Source organism: Panulirus ornatus, chromosome 4 (genome assembly GCF_036320965.1).
Source record: "Panulirus ornatus isolate Po-2019 chromosome 4, ASM3632096v1, whole genome shotgun sequence".
In the NCBI taxonomy this organism is placed as follows: domain Eukaryota; kingdom Metazoa; phylum Arthropoda; class Malacostraca; order Decapoda; family Palinuridae; genus Panulirus; species Panulirus ornatus.
Window position 1 is genome coordinate 54,155,277 of NC_092227.1, and position 22,090 is coordinate 54,177,366.

General features: G+C 42.7%; 1 protein-coding gene across 7 annotated transcripts in view; it reads left to right on the top strand.

Moving 5' to 3' along the window:
* Positions 1–22,090, top strand: part of LOC139766293 (uncharacterized) — a 540,727-nt gene that overhangs the window by 110,846 nt on the left and 407,791 nt on the right. For 6 of the 7 annotated variants that reach the window (XR_011716836.1, XR_011716837.1, XM_071694755.1 and 3 more), the window contains exon 4: positions 402–524. The exons of the other annotated variant lie outside the window; for it this stretch is intronic. Coding sequence is in view for 4 of the 6 variants with exons in the window: in XM_071694755.1 (XP_071550856.1) it covers positions 402–524 (123 nt within the window). In the remaining 2 variants the exon portion in view is untranslated. The remainder of the gene's footprint in view (positions 1–401; positions 525–22,090) is intronic. 7 annotated transcript variants of the gene reach the window in all.

The following is a 22,090-nucleotide window of genomic DNA, read 5'->3' on the forward strand; positions in this document are numbered from 1 at the left end:
GTTATAGTCTATCCATAAGGACAGACTGGGAAAATTTCTGTAAACCCCTCCCCATTATAACATAGGTTTCTATTGCTTCACTTGCGATAGGAATATTAGTCCTCTGCAGGTTCAGGGTCCTGGTGTATTTGATAAAAAACATCCCTTTGTAGAGCTTAGGGATTTTGAAGGTACAGCCTTTATGAATGTATTTTGTATGTATTTAAAGAATCATATATTTCTCCAGTTTATATTTCGCTTATATTTTCAAGGTTGACATTGGACACATAACCAGCTTTTACAACAAGTCCTCCTTGTATTTCTTCCAATTAACCTCTAGTGATATTAAACCTTATTTCAGCATCCCATACTCTATTGATATCAATTGTATGATAACACACTTGCGTTTTTATTTTACTTAGGAACGACACCATCTACTTTTGGAGCTTTTAGCTTTGGCAGAACACTATCTGGCAGTTCAAGTGGTGTTATTCCTACAACAACACCTTCAACAGGAGGTTTCAGCTTTGGTACTACACCAATAGGTATTTAACAGATGATTATTATCTTTTTTGTGCACAGAATGTTTGGAGGAGAGGGGTGTTGGTGTTATATGCAAAGATATGCAAGACCTTATGTTTTTAGGACAGTTTATGTGATCCATGCTGATGGAATTTTGGGGAATAACATTATTTTTTTTATTGTATTATACTTTGTCACTGTTTCCCGCGTTGGCAAGGTAGCGCAAGGAAACAGACGAAAGAATGGCCCACCCCACACACCTACACATGTATATACATACACGTCCACACACAGCGCATATACATACCTATACATCTCAACCTATACATATATATACACACACAGACATATACATATATACACATGTACATAATTCATACTGTCTGCCCTTTTCATTCCCGTCGCCACCCCGCCACACATGAAATGACAACCCCCTCCCCCCGCGTGTGTGCGAAGTAGTGCTAGGAAAAGACAACAAAGGCCACATTCGTTCACACTCAGTCTCTAGCTGTCAAGTATAATGCACCGAAACCACAGCTCCCTTTCCACATCCAGGCCCCACAAAACTTTCCATGGTTTACCCCAGATGCTTCACATTCCCTGGTTCAATCCATTGACAGCACGTCGACTCCGGTATACCACATCGTTCCAGTTCACTCTATTCCTTGCACGCCTTTCACCCTCCTGCATGTTCAGGCCGTGATCACAAAGAATCTTTTTCACTCCATCTTTCCACCTCCAATTTGGTCTCCCACTTCTCCTCGTTCCCTCCACCTCTGACATATATCCTCTTTGTCAATCTTTCCTCACTCATTCTCTCCATGTGACCAAACCACTACAAAACACCCTCTTCTGCTCTCTCAACCACACTTTTTATTACCACACATCTCTTACCCTTTTATTACTTACTCGATCAAATCACCTCACACCACATATTGTCCTCAAACATCTCATTTCCAGCACATCCACCCTCCTCTACACAACTCTATCTATAGTTCATGCCTCGCAACCATATAACATTGTTGGAACCACAATTCCTTCAAACATCCCCATTTTTGGTTTCCAAGATAGCGTTCTCGACTTCCACACATTTTTCAGCACTCCTAGAACTTTCGCCCCCTCCCCCACCCTATGAATCACTTCCGCTTCCATGGTTCCATTCGCTGCCCAATCCACTCCCAGATATCTAAAACTCTTCACTTCCTCCAGTTTTTCTCCATTCAAACTTACATCCCAATTGATTTGTCCCTCCAGTTTTTCTCCATTCAAACTTACATCCCAATTGATTTGTTCCTCCAGTTTTTCTCCATTCAAACTTACATCCCAATTGACTTGTCCCTCAACCCTACTGTACCTAATAACCTTGCTCTTATTCACATTTACTCTCAGCTTTCTTCTATCACACACTTTACCAAACTCAGCCACCAGCTTCTGCAGTTTCTCACCCGAATCAACCACCAGTGCTGTATCATCAGCGAACAATAACTGACTCACTTCCCAAGCTCTCTCATCCACAACCGACTGCATACTTGCCCCTCTTTCCAAAACTCTTGCATTCACCTCCCTGACAACCCCATCCATAAACAAATTAAACAGCCATGGAGACATCACACACCCCTGCCGCAAACCTACATTCACTGAGAACCAATCACTTTCCTCTCTTCCTACACGTGCACATGCCTTACATCCTCGATGAAAACTTTTCACTGCTTCTAACAGCTTACCTCCCACACCATATATTCTTAACACCTTCCACAGAGCATCTCTATCAACTCTATCGTATGCCTTCTCCAGATCCATAAATGCTACATACAAATCCATTTGCTTTTCTAAGTATTTCTCACATACATTCTTCAAAGCAAACACCTGATCCACACATCCTCTACCATTTCTGAAACCACACTGCTCTTCCCCAGTCTGATGCTCTCAATCAATACCCTCCCATATAATTTCCCAGGAATACTCTACATATTGAATTATATTTGTTGTCCTCTCCGTTATCATTAAGTCCAGTCCCAATACCATGAGGTGGATGAGGTAAACACAGCTTCTCATATCACTTGTACTCATCCTCAAGCAATGTCCAATGTGTTAGAGACAATATTATTTCATTTTGCACAGATTAGATAAGAATCTTCATTCACACACCATCATACACAAAATGTTCCCATTGTATAGTTTTTGACAGCAGATCATTCCTGTGGAATCCTCATCTGAAGTATCTTTATCTCGGATTGATTCACTGCATCACTTTTGTACTCTAACTCTTCTCTTTGTCCATTGAGCAACAATATTGCATACTAATCTAACTGTACTATTTGCTGTATGTTCCACATAACCATAACATCCTTAAAGACTTTCACTAATGCTCATTTCTAATGATGTCTTCACAGCACATACCCCTTTTCACATTTTTACTATGTTTCCCTTTAATTTTAATTTTACTGTGATATGCAAGTTATCCATCTCTGCTTTTACTTTTTTTCTACCAGTCCTGGCTGATATTCGTGTGTCTCATATATATACATCAGAGTTAGAGTAACTGGGAGAGGTATAAAAGAAAGAGGCAGGAGGTCAAGAGAAAGGTGCAAGAGGTGAAAAAGAGGGCAAATGAGAGTTGGGGTGAGAGTATCATTAAATTTCAGGGAGAATAAAAAGATGTTTTGGAAGGAGGTAAATAAAGTGCATAAGACAAGGGAGCAAATGGGAACTTCAGTGAAGGGGGCTAATGGGGAGGTGATAAGTAGTGGTGATGTGAGAAAGAGATGGAGTGTGTATTTTGAAGGTTTGTTGAATGTGTTTGATGATAGAGTGGCAGATATAAGGTGTTTTGGTCGAGGTGGTGTGCAAAGTGAGAGGGTTAGGGAAAATGATTTGGTATATAGAGAAGATGTAGTAAAAGCTTTACGGAAGATGAAAGCCGGTAAGGCAGCAGGTTTGGATGGTATTGCAGTGGAATTTATTAAAAAAGGGGGTGACTGTATTGTTGACTGGTTGGTAAGGTTATTTAATGTATGTATGATTCATGGTGAGGTGCCTGAGGATTGGCGGAATGCCTGCATAGTGCCATTGTACAAAGGCAAAGGGGTTAAGAGTGAGTGCTCAAATTACAGAGGTATAAGTTTGTTGAGTATTCCTGGTAAATTATATGGGAGGGTATTGATTGAAGGGGGTGAAGGCATGTACAGAGCATCAGATTGGGGAAGAGCAGTGTGGTTTCAGAAGTGGTAGAGGATGTGTGGATCAGGTGTTTGCTTTGAAGAATGTATGTGAGAAATACTTAGAAAAACAAATGGATTTGTATGTAGCATTCATGGATCTGGAGAAGGCATATGATTAAGTTGATAGAGATGCTCTTTGGAAGGTATTAAGAATATATGGTGTGAGAGGTAAGTTGTTAGAAGCAGTGAAAAGTTTTTATCGAGGATGTAAGGCATGTGTACGTGTAGGAAGAGAGGAAAGTGATTGGTTCTCAGTGAATGTAAGTTTGCGGCAGGGGTGTGTGATGCCTCCATTGTTGTTTAATTTGTTTATGGATGGGGTTGTTAGGGAGGTGAATGCAAGGGTTTTGGTAAGAGGGGCAAGTATGCAGTTTGTTGCGGATGAGAGAGCTTGGGAAGTGAGTCAGTTGTTCGCTGATGATACAGCACTGGTGGCTGACTCATGTGAGAAACTGCAGAGGCTGGTGACTGAGTTTGGTAAAGTGTGTGAAAGAAGAAAGTTGAGAGTAAATGTGAATAAGAGCAAGGTTATTAGGTACCGTAGGGTTGAGGGTCAAGTCAATTGGGAGGTAAGTTTGAATGGAGAAAAACTGGAGGAGGTGAAGTTTTTTAGGTATCTGTGAGTGGATTTGGCAGCGGATGGAACCAAGGAAGAGGAAGTGAATCATAGGGTGGGGTAGGGGGCGAAAATTCTGGGAGCGTTGAAGAATGTGTGGAAGTCGAGAAAATTGTCATGGAAAGTAAAAATGGATATGTTTGAAGAAATAGTGGTTCCAACAATGTTGTATGGTTTTGAGGCGTGGGCTATGGATAGAGTTGTGCAGAGGAGGGTGGATGTGCTGGAAATGAGATATTTGAGGACAATATGTGGTGTGAGGTGGTTTGATCGAGTAAGTAATAATAGGGTAAGAGAGATGTGTGGTAATAAAAAGAGTGTGGTTGAAAGAGCAGAAGAGGGTGTTTTGAAATGGTTTGGTCACATGGAGAGAATGAGTGAAGAAAGAGTGACCAAGAGGTTATACGTGTCAGAGGTGGAGGGAACGAGGAGAAGTGGGAGACCAAATTGGATGTGGAAAGATGGAGTGAAAAAGATTTTGAGTGATCGGGGCCTGAACATGCAGGAGGGTGAAAGGTGTGCAAGGAATAGAGTGAATTGGAACGATTTGGTATACCGGGGTCGACGTGCTGTCAATGGATTGAACGAAGGCATGTGAAGCGTCTGGGGTAAACCATTGAAAGTTCTGTGGGGCCTGGATGTGGAAAGGGAGCTGTGGTTTCGGTGCATTAATACATGACAGCTAGAGACTGAGTGTGAACGAATGTGGCCTTTGTTGTCTTCCTAGCGCTACCTCGCGCACACTTGGGGGATGGGGTTGTTATTTCATGTGTGGCAGGGTGGCGATGGGAATGAATAAAGGCAGACAGTATGAATTATGTGCATGTGTATTTATGTATATGTCTGTGTGTGTATATATATGTATACGTTGAGATGTATAGGTATGTATCTTTGCCTCTGTGGATGTGTATGTATATACATGTGTATGTGGATGGGTTGGGCCATTCTTTCGTCTGTTTCCTTGCACTACCTCGCTAACGCGGGAGACAGCGACAAAGCAAAATAGATAAAATGAAATACGTATGTAAGTAGGAGAGATGGGCAGAGAGCGTTCTTAGATTACCTGTTAATTGATAGGCGTGCAAAAGAGAGACTTTTGGATGTTAATGTGCTGTGAGGTGCACTGGAGGGATGTCTAATTATTATCATGTGGAGGCGTAGGTGAAGGTTTTCAGAAAAGAAAAGAGAATGTTAGGGTGAAGAGAGTGGTGAGAGTAAGTGCGCTTGGGAAGGATACTTGTGTTAGGATGTACCTGGAGAGGCTGAGTGCAGAATGGAAAAAGCTTAGAGCAATTGATGTAAGGGGAGTGGAGGAGGAATGGGATTTATTTAGGGAAGTAGTGATGGCTTGCGCAAAAGATATTTGTGGCATGAGAAGTGTGGGAGGTGAGCAGATTAGAAAGAGTAGTGAATGGTGGGATAAAGAAGTAAGATTGTTAGTGAAAGAGAAGAGAGAGGCTTTTGGATGAGTTTTGCAGGGAAATAGTGCAAATAACTAGATGTATAAAAGAAAGAGACAGGAGGTCAAGAGAAAGGTGCAAGAAGTGAAAAAGAGGGCAAATGAGAGTTGGGGGTGAGAGAGTATCATTAAATTTTAGGGAGAATAAAAAGATGTTTTGGAAGGAGGTAAATAAATTGCGTAAGACGAGAGAAGAAATGGGAACATTGGTGAAGAGGGCTAATGGGGAGGTGGTAACAAGCAGAGGTGATGTGAGAAGGAGATGGAGTGAATATTTTGAAGGTTTGTTGAATGTGTTTGATGATAGAGTGGCAGATATAGGGTGTCTTGGTTGAGGTGGTGTGCGAAGTGAGAGGGTTAGGAGAATGATTTGATAAAGAGAAGAGGTAGTAAAAGCTTTGCAGAAGATGAAAGCTGGCAAGGCAACGGGTTTGGATGGTATTGCAGTGGAATTTAGTAAAAAAAGGGGGTGACTGTATTGTTGACTGGTTGGTAAGGATATTTAATGTGAATGAGTCATGGTAAGGTGCCTGAGGATTGGCGGAATCCGTGCATAGTGCCATTGTACAAAGGCAAATGGGTTAAAGGTGAGTGCTCAAATTACAGAGGTTTAAGTTTGTTGAGTATACCTGGGAAATTATATGGGAGGGTATTGATTGAGAGGTTGAAGGCATGTACAGAGCATCAGAAGAGCAGTGTGGTTTCAGAAGTGGTAGAGAATGTGTGGATTAGGTTTTTGCTTTGAAGAATGTATGTGAGAAATACTTAGAAAAGCAAATGGATTTGTATGTAGCATTTATGGATCTGGAGAATGCATGTGATAGAGTTGATAGAGATGCCCTTTGGAAGGTATTTAGAGCATATGGTGTGGGAGGCAAGTTGCTAGAAGCAGTGAAAAGTGTTTAATGAGGATGTAAGGCATGTGTACGAGTAGGAAGAGAGGAAAGTGAATGGTTCCCAGTGAATGTTGGTTTATTGCAGGGGTGTGTGGTGTCTCCATGGTTGTTTAATTTATTTATGGATGGGGTTGTTAGGGAGGTGAATTTAAGTGTTTTGGAGAGAGTGTCAAGTATGCAGGCTGCTGTGGATGACAGGGCTTGGGATGTGAGTCAGTTGTTGTTTGCTGATGATACAGCACTGGTGACTGATTTGGGTGAGAAACTGCAGAAGCTGGTGACTGAGTTTGGTAAAGTGTGTGAAAGAAGAAAGCTAAGAGTAAATGTGAATAAGAGGAAGGTTAGTAGGTACAGTAGGGTTTAGGGACAAGTCAATTGGGAGGTAAGTTTGAATGGAGAAAGACTGGAGGAGGTGAAGTGTTTTAGATATCTTGGAGTGGATTTGGCAGCAGACGGAACCATGGAAGCGGAAGTGAGTCACAGGGTGGGGGAGTGGGCGAAGGTTCTGGGAGCGTTGAAGAATGTGTGGAAGTCGAGAACATTATCTTGGAAAGCAAAAATGGGTATTTTTGAAGGAATAGTGGTACCAACAATGTTATATGGTTGCGAGGCATGGGCTATAAATAGGGTTGTTCGGAGGAGGGTGGATGTGTTGGAAATGAGATGTTTGAGGACAATATGTGGTGTGAGGTAGTTTTATTGAGTAACTAAAGAAAGGGTAAGAGAGGTGTTTGGTAATAAAAAGAATGTGGTTGAGAGAGCAGAAGAGGGTGCGTTGAAATGGTTTGGTCACATGTAGTGAATGAGTGAGGAAAGATTGACCAAGAGGATATATGTGTCAGAGGTGGAGGGAATGAGGAGAAGTGGGAGACCAGATTGGAGGCGGAAGGATGGAGTGAAAAACATTTTGAACTATTGGGGCCTGAACATGCAGGAGGTTGAAAGGCGTGCAAGGAATAGAGTGAACTGGAACAATGTGGTATAACGGGGTTGACGTGCTGTCAATGGATTGAACCAGGGCATGCGAAGCATCTGGGGTAAACCATGGAAAGTTTTGTGGGGCCTAGATGTGGAAAGGGAACTGTGGTTTTGGTGCATTTTACATGACAGCTAGAGACTGAGTGTGAACGAATGTGGCCTACGTTGTCTTTTCCTAGCACTACCTCACGGGCATTCGGGGGGAGGGGTTGTCATTTCATGTGTGGCAGGGTGGCAACGGGAATGAATTAAGGCAGCAAGTTTGAATTATGTACATGTATATATATGTACATGTCTGTGTATGTATATATATGTATACATTGAAATATATTGGTTATTAGATACAGTAGGGTTAAGGGCCAAGTCAATTGGGAGGTAAGTTTGAATAGAGAAAAACTGGAGGAGTTGAAGTGTTTTAGATATCTGGGAGGGGATTTGGCAGCGGATGGAACCATGGAAGTGGAAGTGAATCATAGTGTGGGGGAGGGGGCGAAAGTTCTGGGAGCGTTGAAGAATGTGTGGAAGTCGAAAACATTATCTTGGAAAGCAAAAATGGGTATGTTTGAAGTAATAGTGATTCCAACAATGATATTTGGTTGCGAGGCGTGGGCTATAGATAGAGTTGTGCGGAGGAGGGTTGATGTGCTGGAAATGAAATGTTTGAGGGCAATATGTGATGTGAGGTGGTTTGATCGAGTAAGTAATGAAAGGGTAAGAGAGATGTGTGGTAATAAAAAAAGAGTGTGGTTGAGAGAGCAGAAGAGGGTGTTTTGAAATGGTTTGGTTACATGGAGAGAATGAGTGAGGAAAGATTGACAAAGAGGATATATGTGTCAGAGGTGGAGGGAATGAGGAAAAGTGGAAGACCAAATTGGAGGTGGAAAGAGGGAGTGAAAAAGATTTTGAGTGATCGGGGCCTGAACATGCAGGAGGGTGAAAGGCATGCAAGGAATAGAGTGAATTGGAACTATGTGGTATACTGGGGTCGACATGCTGTCAATGGATTAAACCAGGGCATGTGATGCGTCTGGGGTAAACCATGGAAAGTTGTGTGGGGCCTGGATGTGGAAAGGGAGCTGTGGTTTCGGTGCATTATACATGACAGCTATAGACTGAGTGTGAACGAATGTGGCCTTTGTTGTCTTTTCCTAGTGCTACCTCGTGCAAATGCGGGGGGAGGGGGTTGTTATTTCATGTGTGGTGGGGTGGTGATGGGAATGAATAAGGGCAGACTATGAATTATGTACATGTGTATATATGTATGCGTTGGTGTGTGTGTATATATATGTGTACGTTGAGATGTATAGGAATGTATATGTGTGTGTGTGGACGTGTATGTATATACATGTTTATGTGGGTGGTTTGGGCCATTCTTTTGTCTGTTTCCTTGCGCTACCTCGCTAACGCAGAAGACAGTGACAAAGTGTAATAAATATATAAATAAATATGAAATGTATAGGTATGCATATGTGCGTATGTGGACGTGTTTGTATATACATATATATATGGGTGGGTTGGGCCATTCTTTTCCTGTATCCTTGCTCTACTTCGCTTGCGCGGGAGACAGCAACAAGGTATAATGATAATGATAATAATAGAAATGATATATATATATATATATATATATATATATATATATATATATATATATATATATATATATATATTTTTTTTTTTTTTTTTTTTTTTTTTTTTTCTCGCTGTCTCCCGCGTTTGCGAGGTAGCGCAAGGAAACAGACGAAAGAAATGGCCCAACCCACCCCCATACACATGCCTTGATTCAATCCACTGACACCACGTCAACCCTGGTATACCACATTGCTCCAATTCTCTCTATTCTTTGCCCTCCTTTCACCCTCCTGCATGTTCAGGCCCCGATCACACAAAATCTTTTTCACTCCATCTTTCCACCTCCAATTTGGTCTCCCTCTTCTCCTCGTTCCCTCCACCTCCGACACATATATCCTCTTGGTCAATCTTTCCTCACTCATTCTCTCCATGTGACCAAACCATTTCAAAACACCCTCTTCTGCTCTCTCAACCACGCTCTTTTTATTTCCACACATCTCTCTTACCTGTACGTTACTTACTCGATCAAACCACCTCACACCACACATTGTCCTCAAACATCTCATTTCCAGCACATCCATCCTCCTGCGCACAACTCTATCCATAGTCCACGCCTCGCAACCATACAACGTTGTTGGAATCACTATTCCTTCAAACATACCCATTTTTGCTTTCCGAGATAACGTGCTCGACTTCCACACATTCTTCAAGGCTCCCAGAATTTTCGCTCCCTCCCCCACCCTATGATCCACTTCTGCTTCCATGGTTCCATCCGCTGCCAGATCCACTCCCAGATATCTAAAACACTTCACTTCCTACAGTTTTTCTCCATTCAAACTCACCTCCCAATTGAATTGACCCTCAACCCTACTGTACCTAATAACCTTGCTCTTATTCACATTTACTCTTAACTTTCTTCTTTCACACACTTTACCAAACTCAGTCACCAGCTTCTGCAGTTTCTCACATGAATCAGCCACCAGCGCTGTATCATCAGCGAACAACAACTGACTCACTTCCCAAACTCTCTCATCCCCAGCAGACTTCATACTTGCCCCTCTTTCCAAAACTCTTGCATTCACCTCCCTAACAACCCCATCCATAAACAAATTAAACAACCATGGAGACATCACACACCCCTGCCACAAACCTACATTCACTGAGAACCAATCACTTTCCTCTCTTCCTACACGTACACATGCCTTACATCCTCGATAAAAACTTTTCACTGCTTCTAACAACTTGCCTCCCACACCATATATTCTTAATACCTTCCACAGAGCATCTCTATCAACTCTATCATATGCCTTCTCCAGATCCATAAATGCTACATACAAATCCATTTGCTTTTCTAAGTATTTCTCACATACATTCTTCAAAGCAAACACCTGATCCACACATCCTCTACCACTTCTGAAACCACACTGCTCTTCCCCAATCTGATGCTCTGAACATGCCTTCACCCTCTCAATCAATACCCTCCCATATAATTTGCCAGGAATACTCAACAAACTTATACCTCTGTAATTTGAGCACTCACTCTTATCCCCTTTGCCTTTGTACAATGGCACTATGCATGCATTCCGCCAATCCTCAGGCACCTCACCATGAGTCATACATACATTAAATATCCTTACCAACCAGTCAACAATACAGTCACCCCCTTTTTTAATAAATTCCACTGCAATACCATCCAAACCTGCTGCCTTGCCGGCTTTCATCTTCCGCAAAGCTTTTACTACCTCTTCTCTGTTTACCAACTCATTTTCCCTAACCCTCTCACTTATATATATATATATATATATATATATATATATATATATATATATATATATATATATTTTTTTTTTTATTATACTTTGTCGCTGTCTCCCGCGTTTGCGAGGTAGCGCAAGGAAACAGACGAAAGAAATGGCCCAACCCCGCCCCATACACATGTATATACATACGTCCACACACGCAAATATACATACCTACACAGCTTTCCATGGTTTACCCCAGACGCTTCACATGCCTTGATTCAATCCACTGACAGCACGTCAACCCCGGTATACCACATCGCTCCAATTCACTCTATTCCTTGCCCTCCTTTCACCCTCCTGCATGTTCAGGCCCCGATCACACAAAATCTTTTTCACTCCATCTTTCCACCTCCAATTTGGTCTCCCTCTTCTCCTCGTTCCCTCCACCTCCGACACATATATCCTCTTGGACAATCTTTCCTCACTCATTCTCTCCATGTGTCCAAACCACTTCAAAACACCCTCTTCTGCTCTCTCAACCACGCTCTTTTTATTTCCACACATCTCTCTTACCCTTACGTTACTCACTCGATCAAACCACCTCACACCACACATTGTCCTCAAACATCTCATTTCCAGCACCTCCATCCTCCTGCGCACAACTCTATCCATAGCCCACGCCTCGCAACCATACAACATTGTTGGAACCACTATTCCTTCAAACATACCCATTTTTGCTTTCCGAGATAATGTTCTCGACTTCCACACATTCTTCAAGGCCCCCAGAATTTTCGCCCCCTCCCCCACCCTATGATCCACTTCCGCTTCCGTGGTTCCATCCGCTGACAGATCCACTCCCAGATATCTAAAACACTTCACTTCCTCCAGTTTTTCTCCATTCAAACTCACCTCCCAATTGACTTGACCCTCAACCCAACTGTACCTAATAACCTTGCTCTTATTCACATTTACTCTTAACTTTCTTCTTCCACACACTTTACCAAACTCAGTCACCAGCTTCTGCAGTTTCTCACATGAATCAGCCACCAGTGCTGTATCATCAGCGAACAACAACTGACTCACTTCCCAAGCTCTCTCATCCCCAACAGACTTCATACTTGCCCCTCTTTCCAAAACTCTTGCATTTACCTCCCTAACAACCGCATCCATAAACAAATTAAACAACCATGGAGACATCACACACCCCTGCCGCAAACCTACATTCACTGAGAACCAATATATATATATATATATATATATATATATATATATTTTTATATATATATATATATATATATATATATATATATATATATATATATATATAATTTGTTTATGGATGGGGTTGTTAGGGAGGTAAATGCAAGAGTCTTGGAAAGAGGGGCAAGTATGAAGTCTGTTGGGGATGAGAGAGCTTGGGAAGTGAGTCAGTTGTTGTTTGCTGATGATACAGCGCTGGTGGCGGATTCATGTGAGAAACTGCAGAAGCTGGTGACGGAGTTTGGTAAAGTGTGTGGAAGAAGAAATTTAAGAGCAAATGTGAATAAGAGCAAGGTTATTAGGTACAGTAGGGTTGAGGGTCAAGTCAATTGGGAGGTGAGTTGGAATGGAGAAAAACTGGAGGAAGTGAAGTGTTTTAGATATCTGGGAGTGGATCTGTCAGCGGATGGAACCATGGAAGCGGAAGTGGATCATAGGGTGGGGGAGGGGGCGAAAATTTTGGGAGCCTTGAAAAATGTGTGGAAGTCGAGAACATTATCCCGGAAAGCAAAAATGGGTATGTTTGAAGGAATTGTGGTTCCAACAATGTTGTATGGTTGCGAGGCGTGGGCTATGGATAGAGTTGTGCGCAGGAGGATGGATGTGCTGGAAATGAGATGTTTGAGGACAATGTGTGGTGTGAGGTGGTTTGATCGAGTAAGTAACGTAAGGGTAAGAGAGATGTGTGGAAATAAAAAGAGCGTGGTTGAGAGAGCAGAAGAGGGTGTTTTGAAGTGGTTTGGGCACATGGAGAGAATGAGTGAGGAAAGATTGACCAAGAGGATATATGTGTCGGAGGTGGAGGGAACGAGGAGAAGAGGGAGACCAAATTGGAGGTGGAAAGATGGAGTGAAAAGGATTTTGTGTGATCGGGGCCTGAACATGCAGGAGGGTGAAAGGAGGGCAAGGAATAGAGTGAATTGGAGCGATGTGGTATACAGGGGTTGACGTGCTGTCAGTGGATTGAATCAAGGCATGTGAAGCGTCCGGGGTAAACCATGGAAAGCTGTGTAGGTATGTATATTTGCGTGTGTGGACGTGTGTATGTACATGTGTATGGGGCGGGGTTGGGCCATTTCTTTCGTCTGTTTCCTTGCGCTACCTCGCAAACGCGGGAGACAGCGACGAGGTATAAAAAAAAAAAAAAATTATATATATGCGTGCATAGTGCCATTGTACGAAGGCAAAGGGGATAAGAGTGAGTGCTCAAGTTACAGAGGTATAAGTTTGTTGATTATTCCTGGTAAATTATATGGGAGGGTATTGATTGAGAGGGTGAAGGCATGTACAAAGCATCAGATTGGGGAAGAGCAGTGTGGTTTCAGAAGTGGTAGAGGATGTGTGGATCAGGTGTTTGCTTTGAATAATGCATGTGAGAAATACTTAGAAAAGCAGATGGATTTGTATGTAGCATTTATGGATCTGGAGAAGGCATATGATAAGTGTTGATAGAGATGCTTTGTGGAAGGTATTAAGAATATATGGTGTGGGAGGCAAGTTGTTAGAAGCAATGAAAAGTTTTTACCGAGGATGTAAGGCATGTGTACGCGTAGGAAGAGAGGAAAGTGATTGGTTCTCAGTGAATGTAGGTTTGCGGCAGGGGTGTGTGATGTCTCCATGGTTGTTTAATTTGTTTATGGATGGGGTTGTTAGAGAGGTGAATGCAGGAGTTTTGGAAAGAGGGGCAAGTATGAAGTCTGTTGTGGATGAGAGAGTTTGGGAAGTGAATCAGTTGTTGTTCACTGATGATACAGCGCTGGTGGCTGATTCATGTGAGAAACTGCAGAAGCTGGTGACTGAGTTTGGTAAAGTGTGTGAAAGAAGAAACTTAAGAGTAAATGTGAATAAGAGCAAGGTTATTAGGTAAAGTAGTGTTGAGGGTCAAGTCAATTGGGAGGTAAGTTTGAATGGAGAAAAACTGGAGGAAGTGAAGTGTTTTAGATATCTGGGAGTGGATCTGGCAGCGGATGGAACCATGGAAGCGGAAGTGGTTCATAAGGTGGGGGAGGGTGCGAAAATTCTGGGAGCCTTGAAGAATGTGTGGAAGTCGAGAACATTATCTCGGAAAGCAAAAATGGGTATGTTTGAAGGAATAGTGGTTCCAACAATGTTGTATGGTTGTGAGGCGTGGGCTATGGATAGAGTTGTGCGCAGGAGGATGGATGTGCTGGAAATGAGATGTTTGAGGACAATATGTGGTGTGAGATGGTTTGATCGAGTAAGTAACGTAAGGGTAAGAGAGATGTGTGGAAATAAAAAGAGCGTGGTTCAGAGAACAGAAGAGGGTGTTTTGAAATGGGTTTGGCACATGGAGAGAATGAGTGAGGAAAGATTGACCAAGAGGATATATGTGTCGGAGGTGGAGGGAACGAAAAGTGGGAGACCAAATTGGAGGTGGAAAGATGGAGTGAAAAAGATTTTGTGTGATCGGGGCCTGAACATGCAGGAGGGTGAAAGGAGGGCAAGGAATAGAGTGAATTGGATCGATGTGGTATACCGGGGTTGATGTGCTGTCAGTGGATTGAATCAGGGCATGGAAAGCTGTGTAGGTATGTATATTTGCGTGTGTGTACGTATGTATATACATGTGTATGGGGGTGGGTTGGGCCATTTCTTTCATCTGTTTCGTTGCGCTACCTCGCAAACGCGGGAGACAGCGAGAAAGCAAAAAAAAATATATATATATATATATATATATATATATATATATATATATATCTTTCTTTCTTTCGTACTATTCGCCATTTCCCGCAATAGCGAGGTAGCGTTAAGAACAGAGGACTGGGCCTTTGAGAGAATATCCTCACCTGGCCCCCTTCTCTGTTCCTTCTTTTGGAAAATTGAAAAAAACGAGAGGGGAGGATTTCCAGCAACCCGCTCCCTCCCCTTTTAGTCGCCTTCTACGACACGCAGGGAATACGTGGGAAGCATTCTTTCTCCCCTATCCCCAGGGATATATATATATATATATATATATATATATATATATATATATATATATATATATATATATATATATTTTTTTTTTTTTATACTTTGTCGCTGTCTCCCGCGTTTGCGAGGTAGCGCAAGGAAACAGACGAAAGAAATGGCCCAACCCTCCCCATACACATGTACATACACACGTCCACACACGCAAATATACATACCTACACAGCTTTCCATGGTTTACCCCGGACGCTTCACATGCCTTGATTCAATCCACTGACAGCACGTCAACCCCTGTATACCACATCGCTCCAATTCATTCTATTCCTTGCCCTCCTTTCACCCTCCTGCATGTTCAGGCCCCGATCACACAAAATCCTTTTCACTCCATCTTTCCACCTCCAATTTGGTCTCCCTCTTCTCCTCGTTCCCTCCACCTCCGACACATATATCCTCTTGGTCAATCTTTCCTCACTCATTCTCTCCATGTGCCCAAACCATTTCAAAACACCCTCTTCTGCTCTCTCAACCACGCTCTTTTTATTTCCACACATCTCTCTTACCCTTACGTTACTCACTCGATCAAACCACCTAACACCACACATTGTCTTCAAACATCTCATTTCCAGCACATCCATCCTCCTGCGCACAACTCTATCCATAGCCCACGCCTCGCAACCATACAACATTGTTGGAACTACTATTCCTTCAAACATACCCATTTTTGCTTTCCGGGATAATGTTCTCGACTTCCACACATTTTTCAAGGCTCCCAAAATTTTCGCCCCCTCCCCCACCCTATGATCCACTTCCGCTTCCATGGTTCCATCCGCTGACAGATCCACTCCCAGATATCTAAAACACTTCACTTCCTCCAGTTTTTCTCCATTCAAACTCACCTCCCAATTGACTTGACCCTCAACCCTACTGTACCTAATAACCTTGCTCTTATTCACATTTACTCTTAACTTTCTTCTTCCACACACTTTACCAAACTCCGTCACCAGCTTCTGCAGTTTCTCACATGAATCCGCCACCAGCGCTGTATCATCAGCGAACAACAACTGACTCACTTCCCAAGCTCTCTCATCCCAACAGACTTCATACTTGCCCCTCTTTCCAAGACTCTTGCATTTACCTCCCTAACAACCCCATCCATAAACAAATTAAACAACCATGGAGACATCACACACCCCTGCCGCAAACCTACATTCACTGAGAACCAATAAAGGGGCAAAGGGGGTTTTAAAGTTTTTGGGAAGGGGGTATGGGGTTTGGGGTTTTTAGGTAGGGAACAAAAGGGGGGGAAAAAGGAGGGGGAGGGGAAAAAATTTTCCAACTTTTGGCGGGGGGGCATGGGAAATAAAAAAGGGGGGCGGAAAGGTGAATTGGGCTTGGGTTTATAATTTTGAGTGCTGTGGGTTAATCAAATTGGGTGGGAAAACCGGGAAATGTTAGGTATGTATTTTTGGGCGTTGTGGGTAATTTATTACATGTTTAGGGGGGGGGGTTTGGGCCTTTCTTTGGGTCTTTTTCCCTTGCGCTACCCGAAAACCCGGGGGCGGAGGGGAAAAAAAAAAAAAGCGGAACCAAGAAAAAAAAAACCATTAAGAAAAATTTTTTTTCCGGAAATTTTTGGGGGGGTTTTAAAAGGGGGGAAAATGAAAAAGCATCAGATTGGGGAAGAGCAGGTGGTTTCAGAAGTGGTAGAGGATTTGGAATTTTGCAAAATATTTAAGAAAAGCAAAGGATTTTATGTAGCTTTTAAAGGATCTGGAGAAGGCTTGAAAAGGTTGATAGAATGTTTTGTAAAAGGGTATTAAAAATATATGGGTGGGGGGCCCAAGTTGTTAGGGCAAAAAAAATTTTTTTACCCGAGGATGTAAGGAAAGTGTCGAGGGGAAAGAGGGAAAGGTTTGGTTCTCAGGAATGTGGTTTGCGGCAGGGGTGGTGATTTTTTCCTGGTTGTTTAATTTTTTATGGTTGGGGTTTTTAGGGGGTGAATGGGGATTTTTGGAAAGAGGGCAAGTATGAAGTCTTTTTGGATGAAAGAGGGGGGAAGGGAAAATAGTTGTTTTCCCGATTTTACAGCGCTGGGGGGTGTTTTCGTGAAAAATTTGCAGAAGCGGGTTGATAAAGGGAAAGGGGGAAAGAAAAATTAAGGAAAGGAAAGAGCAAGGTTATTGGGTTTAAAGTAGGGTTGAGGGAAAAGCCCAATTGGGGGAAAGTTTGAATGGAAAAAAAAATGGAGGAAGTGAAGTGTTTTAGATATCTGGAGGGGAATTTGGCAGGGGAAAGGAACCATGGAAGGGGAAAGGGGTTTCCAAAGGGGGGGGGGAAGGGGGCAAAAATTTGGGACCCTTTGAAAATGTGTGGAAGCGAGAACATTATCTGGGAAAAGCAAAAATGGGTTGTTTAAGGAATAGTGGTTCCCCAAGTTTAGGGTTTTAAAAGGCGTGGGCTATGGATAGAGTTTTGGGGAGGGGGTGGATGTGTTGGAAATGAGATTTTGAGGACAATATTTTGGTGTGGGGTGGTTTGATCGAGTAAGTAAGAAGGGTAAAAGAGATGTGTGGTAAAAAGAGGTGGTTAGAGAACAGAAGAGGGTGTTTTGAAAAGGTTTTTGGGCCATGGAGGAATGAGTGGGGAAAGAATTTACCCAAAAGGATATATGTGTCGGGGTGGGGGGGAACGAAAAGGGGGGGAGCCAAATTGGAGGGGGAAAGATGGAGTGAAAAAGAAATTTTTGGGATTGGGGCGAACATTTCAGGGGGTGAAAAGGGGGAAGGAATAGAGTGAATTGGAACGATGTGGTTACCGGGGTTGATGTGTGTAGTGGATTGAAACAGGGCATGGAAAGGCTGGGTAAGGATGTATTTTTGGGGGTGGTGTGGGTTTTTTTTATTATATAATTTATTTTTTTTAAAATTTTTTTAAAATTTTTTTTTTAATTTAAAAAAAAAAAAAAAAAAAAAAAAAATATATTTTATATATTTTATATTATATATTATATAAAAATATATATATATATTTTTTTTCTTTCTACTAATTTGCCATTTTCCCCCCAAAAAGGGGAGGGGCGTTAAAAACCGGGACTGGCCCTTTTAGGGGGAATTTTTCCCGGCCCCCCTTTTTGTTTCCCTTTTTTTGGAAAATTAAAAAAACCCAGAGGGGGGATTTTTCCAACCCCCCGCTCCTTTCCCCCTTTTGGGCGCCTTCTACGACAGCAGGGAATACGTGGGAAAACATTCTTTTCCCCTATCCCCCGGGTTTTATTATTATATATTTTATATATATAATTTTATATATATATTTATATATTTTATATATATATATATATATTTTTTTTTTTTTTTTGTCGCTGTCTCCCGCGTTTGCGAGGTTTGCGCAAGGAAACAGGGCGAAAAAAAAAGGCCCCAAACCCCCCCATAACATGTAATACAACGTCCACAAACGCAAATATAATAAACCCACACAGCTTTCCCTGGTTTTCCCCGGGCGCTTCACATGCCTTGATTAAAAACCATGACAGCACGTCAACCCCGGGATACCCCATCGTTCCCAAATTTATTCTATTTCCCTTTCCCTCCTTTCACCCTCCCCGCATGTTCGGCCCCCATCACACAAAATCTTTTTCACTCCATCTTTCCACCCCCAAATTTTGGGCTCCCCTTCTCCCCGTTCCCCCCACCTCCCCAAAATATTTCCCCTTGGCCCAAACTTTCCTCACTATTTCTCCATTTTGCCCAAAACCCTTTTTAAAACCCCCCTCTTCGCTCTCTCAACCACGCTCTTTTTTTTCCCCCACATCTCTCCCTTTCCCCTTTCGGTTTCTTTTTTCGATCAAAACCCCCTAAAAACCCCACATTGTCTCAAACATCTCATTTCCAGCAAAATCCATCCTCCTGCGCACAACTTATCCATGCCCACGCCTCGCAACCATAAACATTGTTGGAACCACTATTCCTTCAAACATACCCATTTTTGCTTTCCGAGATAATGTTCTCGACTTCCAACATTTTTCAAGGCTCCCAAAATTTTCGCCCCCTCCCCCACCTATGATCCACTTCGCTTCCATGGTTCCATCCGCTGACAGATCCACTCCCAGATATCTAAAACACTTCACTTCTCCAGTTTTTCTCCATTCAAACTCACCTCCCAATTGACTTGACCCTCAACCCTACTGTACCTAATAACCTTGCTCTTATTCACATTTACTCTTAACTTTCTTCTTCCACACACTTTACCAAACTCCGTCACCAGCTTCTGCAGTTTCTCACATGAATCCGCCACCAGCGCTGTATCATCAGCGAACAACAACTGACTCACTTCCAAGCTCTCTCATCCCCAACAGACTTCATACTTGCCCCTCTTTCCAAGACTCTTGCATTTACCTCCCTACAACCCCATCCATAAACAAATTAACAACCATGGAGACATCACACACCCCTGCCGCAAACCTACATTCACTGAGAACCAATCACTTTCCTCTCTTCCTACACGTACACATGCCTTACATCCTCGATAAAAAACTTTTCACTGCTTCTAACAACTTGCCTCCCACACCATATATTCTTAATACCTTCCACAGAGCATCTCTATCAAACTCTATACATATGCCTTCTCCAGATCCATAAATGCTACATACAAATCCATTTGCTTTTCTAAGTATTTCTCACATACATTCTTCAAAGCAAACACCTGATCCACACATCCTCTACCACTTCTGAAACCACACTGCTCTTCCCCAATCTGATGCTCTGTACATGCCTTCACCCTCTCAATCAATACCCTCCATATAATTTACCAGGAATACTCAACAAACTTATACCTCTGTAATTTGAGCACTCACTCTTATCCCCTTTGCCTTTGTACAATGGCACTATGCACGCATTCCGCCAATCCTCAGGCACCTCACCATGAGTCATACATACATTAAATAACCTTACCAACCAGTCAACAATACAGTCACCCCCTTTTTTAATAAATTCCACTGCAATACCATCCAAACCTGCTGCCTTGCCGGCTTTCATCTTCCGCAAAGCTTTTACTACCTCTTCTCTGTTTACCAAATCATTTTCCCTAACCCTCTCACTTTGCACACCACCTCGACCAAAACACCCTACATCTGCCACTCTATCCTCAAACACATTCAACAAACCTTCAAAATACTCATTCCATCTCCTTCTCACATCACCACTACTTGTTATCACCTCCCCATTTACGCCCTTCACTGAAGTTCCCATTTGCTCCCTTGTCTTACGCACCCTATTTACCTCCTTCCAGAACATCTTTTTATTCTCCCTAAAATTTACTGATAGTCTCTCACCCCAACTCTCATTTGCCCTTTTTTTCACCTCTTGCACCTTTCTCTTGACCTCCTGTCTCTTTCTTTTATACTTCTCCCACTCAATTGCATTTTTTCTCTGCAAAAATCGTCCAAATGCCTCTCTCTTCTCTTTCACTAATACTCTTACTTCTTCATCCCACCACTCTCTACCCTTTCTAATCAACCCACTTCCCATGCGTCTCATACCAAAAGCATGTTTTGTGCAAGCCATCACTGCTTCCCTATATACATCCCATTCCTCCCCCACTCCCCTTACTTCCATTGTTCTCACCTTTTTCCATTCTGTACACAGTCTCTCCTGATATTCTTCACAAAGGTCTCTTCCAAGCTCACTACTCTCCACAACTTCTTCACCCAATATTATATATATATATTTTTTTTTTTTTTTTTTTTTCTATACTTTGTCGCCGTCTCCCGCGTTTGCGAGGTAGCGCAAGGAAACAGACGAAAGAAATGGCCCACCCCCCCCATACACATGTATATACATACGTCCACACAGGCAAATATACATACCTACACAGCTTTCCATGGTTTACCCCGGACGCTTCACATGCCTTGATTCAATCCACTGACAGCACGTCAACCCCTGTATACCACATCGCTCCAATTCATTCTATTCCTTGCCCTCCTTTCACCCTCCTGCATGTTCAGGCCCCGATCACACAAAATCCTTTTCACTCCATCTTTCCACCTCCAATTTGGTCTCCCTCTTCTCCTCGTTCCCTCCACCTCCGACACATATATCCTCTTGGTCAATCTTTCCTCACTCATTCTCTCCATGTGCCCAAACCATTTCAAAACACCCTCTTCTGCTCTCTCAACCACGCTCTTTTTATTTCCACACATCTCTCTTACCCTTACGTTACTCACTCGATCAAACCACCTAACACCACACATTGTCTTCAAACATCTCATTTCCAGCACATCCATCCTCCTGCGCACAACTCTATCCATAGCCCACGCCTCGCAACCATACAACATTGTTGGAACTACTATTCCTTCAAACATACCCATTTTTGCTTTCCGGGATAATGTTCTCGACTTCCACACATTTTTCAAGGCTCCCAAAATTTTCGCCCCCTCCCCCACCCTATGATCCACTTCCGCTTCCATGGTTCCATCCGCTGACAGATCCACTCCCAGATATCTAAAACACTTCACTTCCTCCAGTTTTTCTCCATTCAAACTCACCTCCCAATTGACTTGACCCTCAACCCTACTGTACCTAATAACCTTGCTCTTATTCACATTTACTCTTAACTTTCTTCTTCCACACACTTTACCAAACTCCGTCACCAGCTTCTGCAGTTTCTCACATGAATCCGCCACCAGCGCTGTATCATCAGCGAACAACAACTGACTCACTTCCCAAGCTCTCTCATCCCCAACAGACTTCATACTTGCCCCTCTTTCCAAGACTCTTGCATTTACCTCCCTAACAACCCCATCCATAAACAAATTAAACAACCATGGTGACATCACACACCCCTGCCGCAAACCTACATTCACTGAGAACCAATCACTTTCCTCTCTTCCTACACGTACACATGCCTTACATCCTCGATAAAAA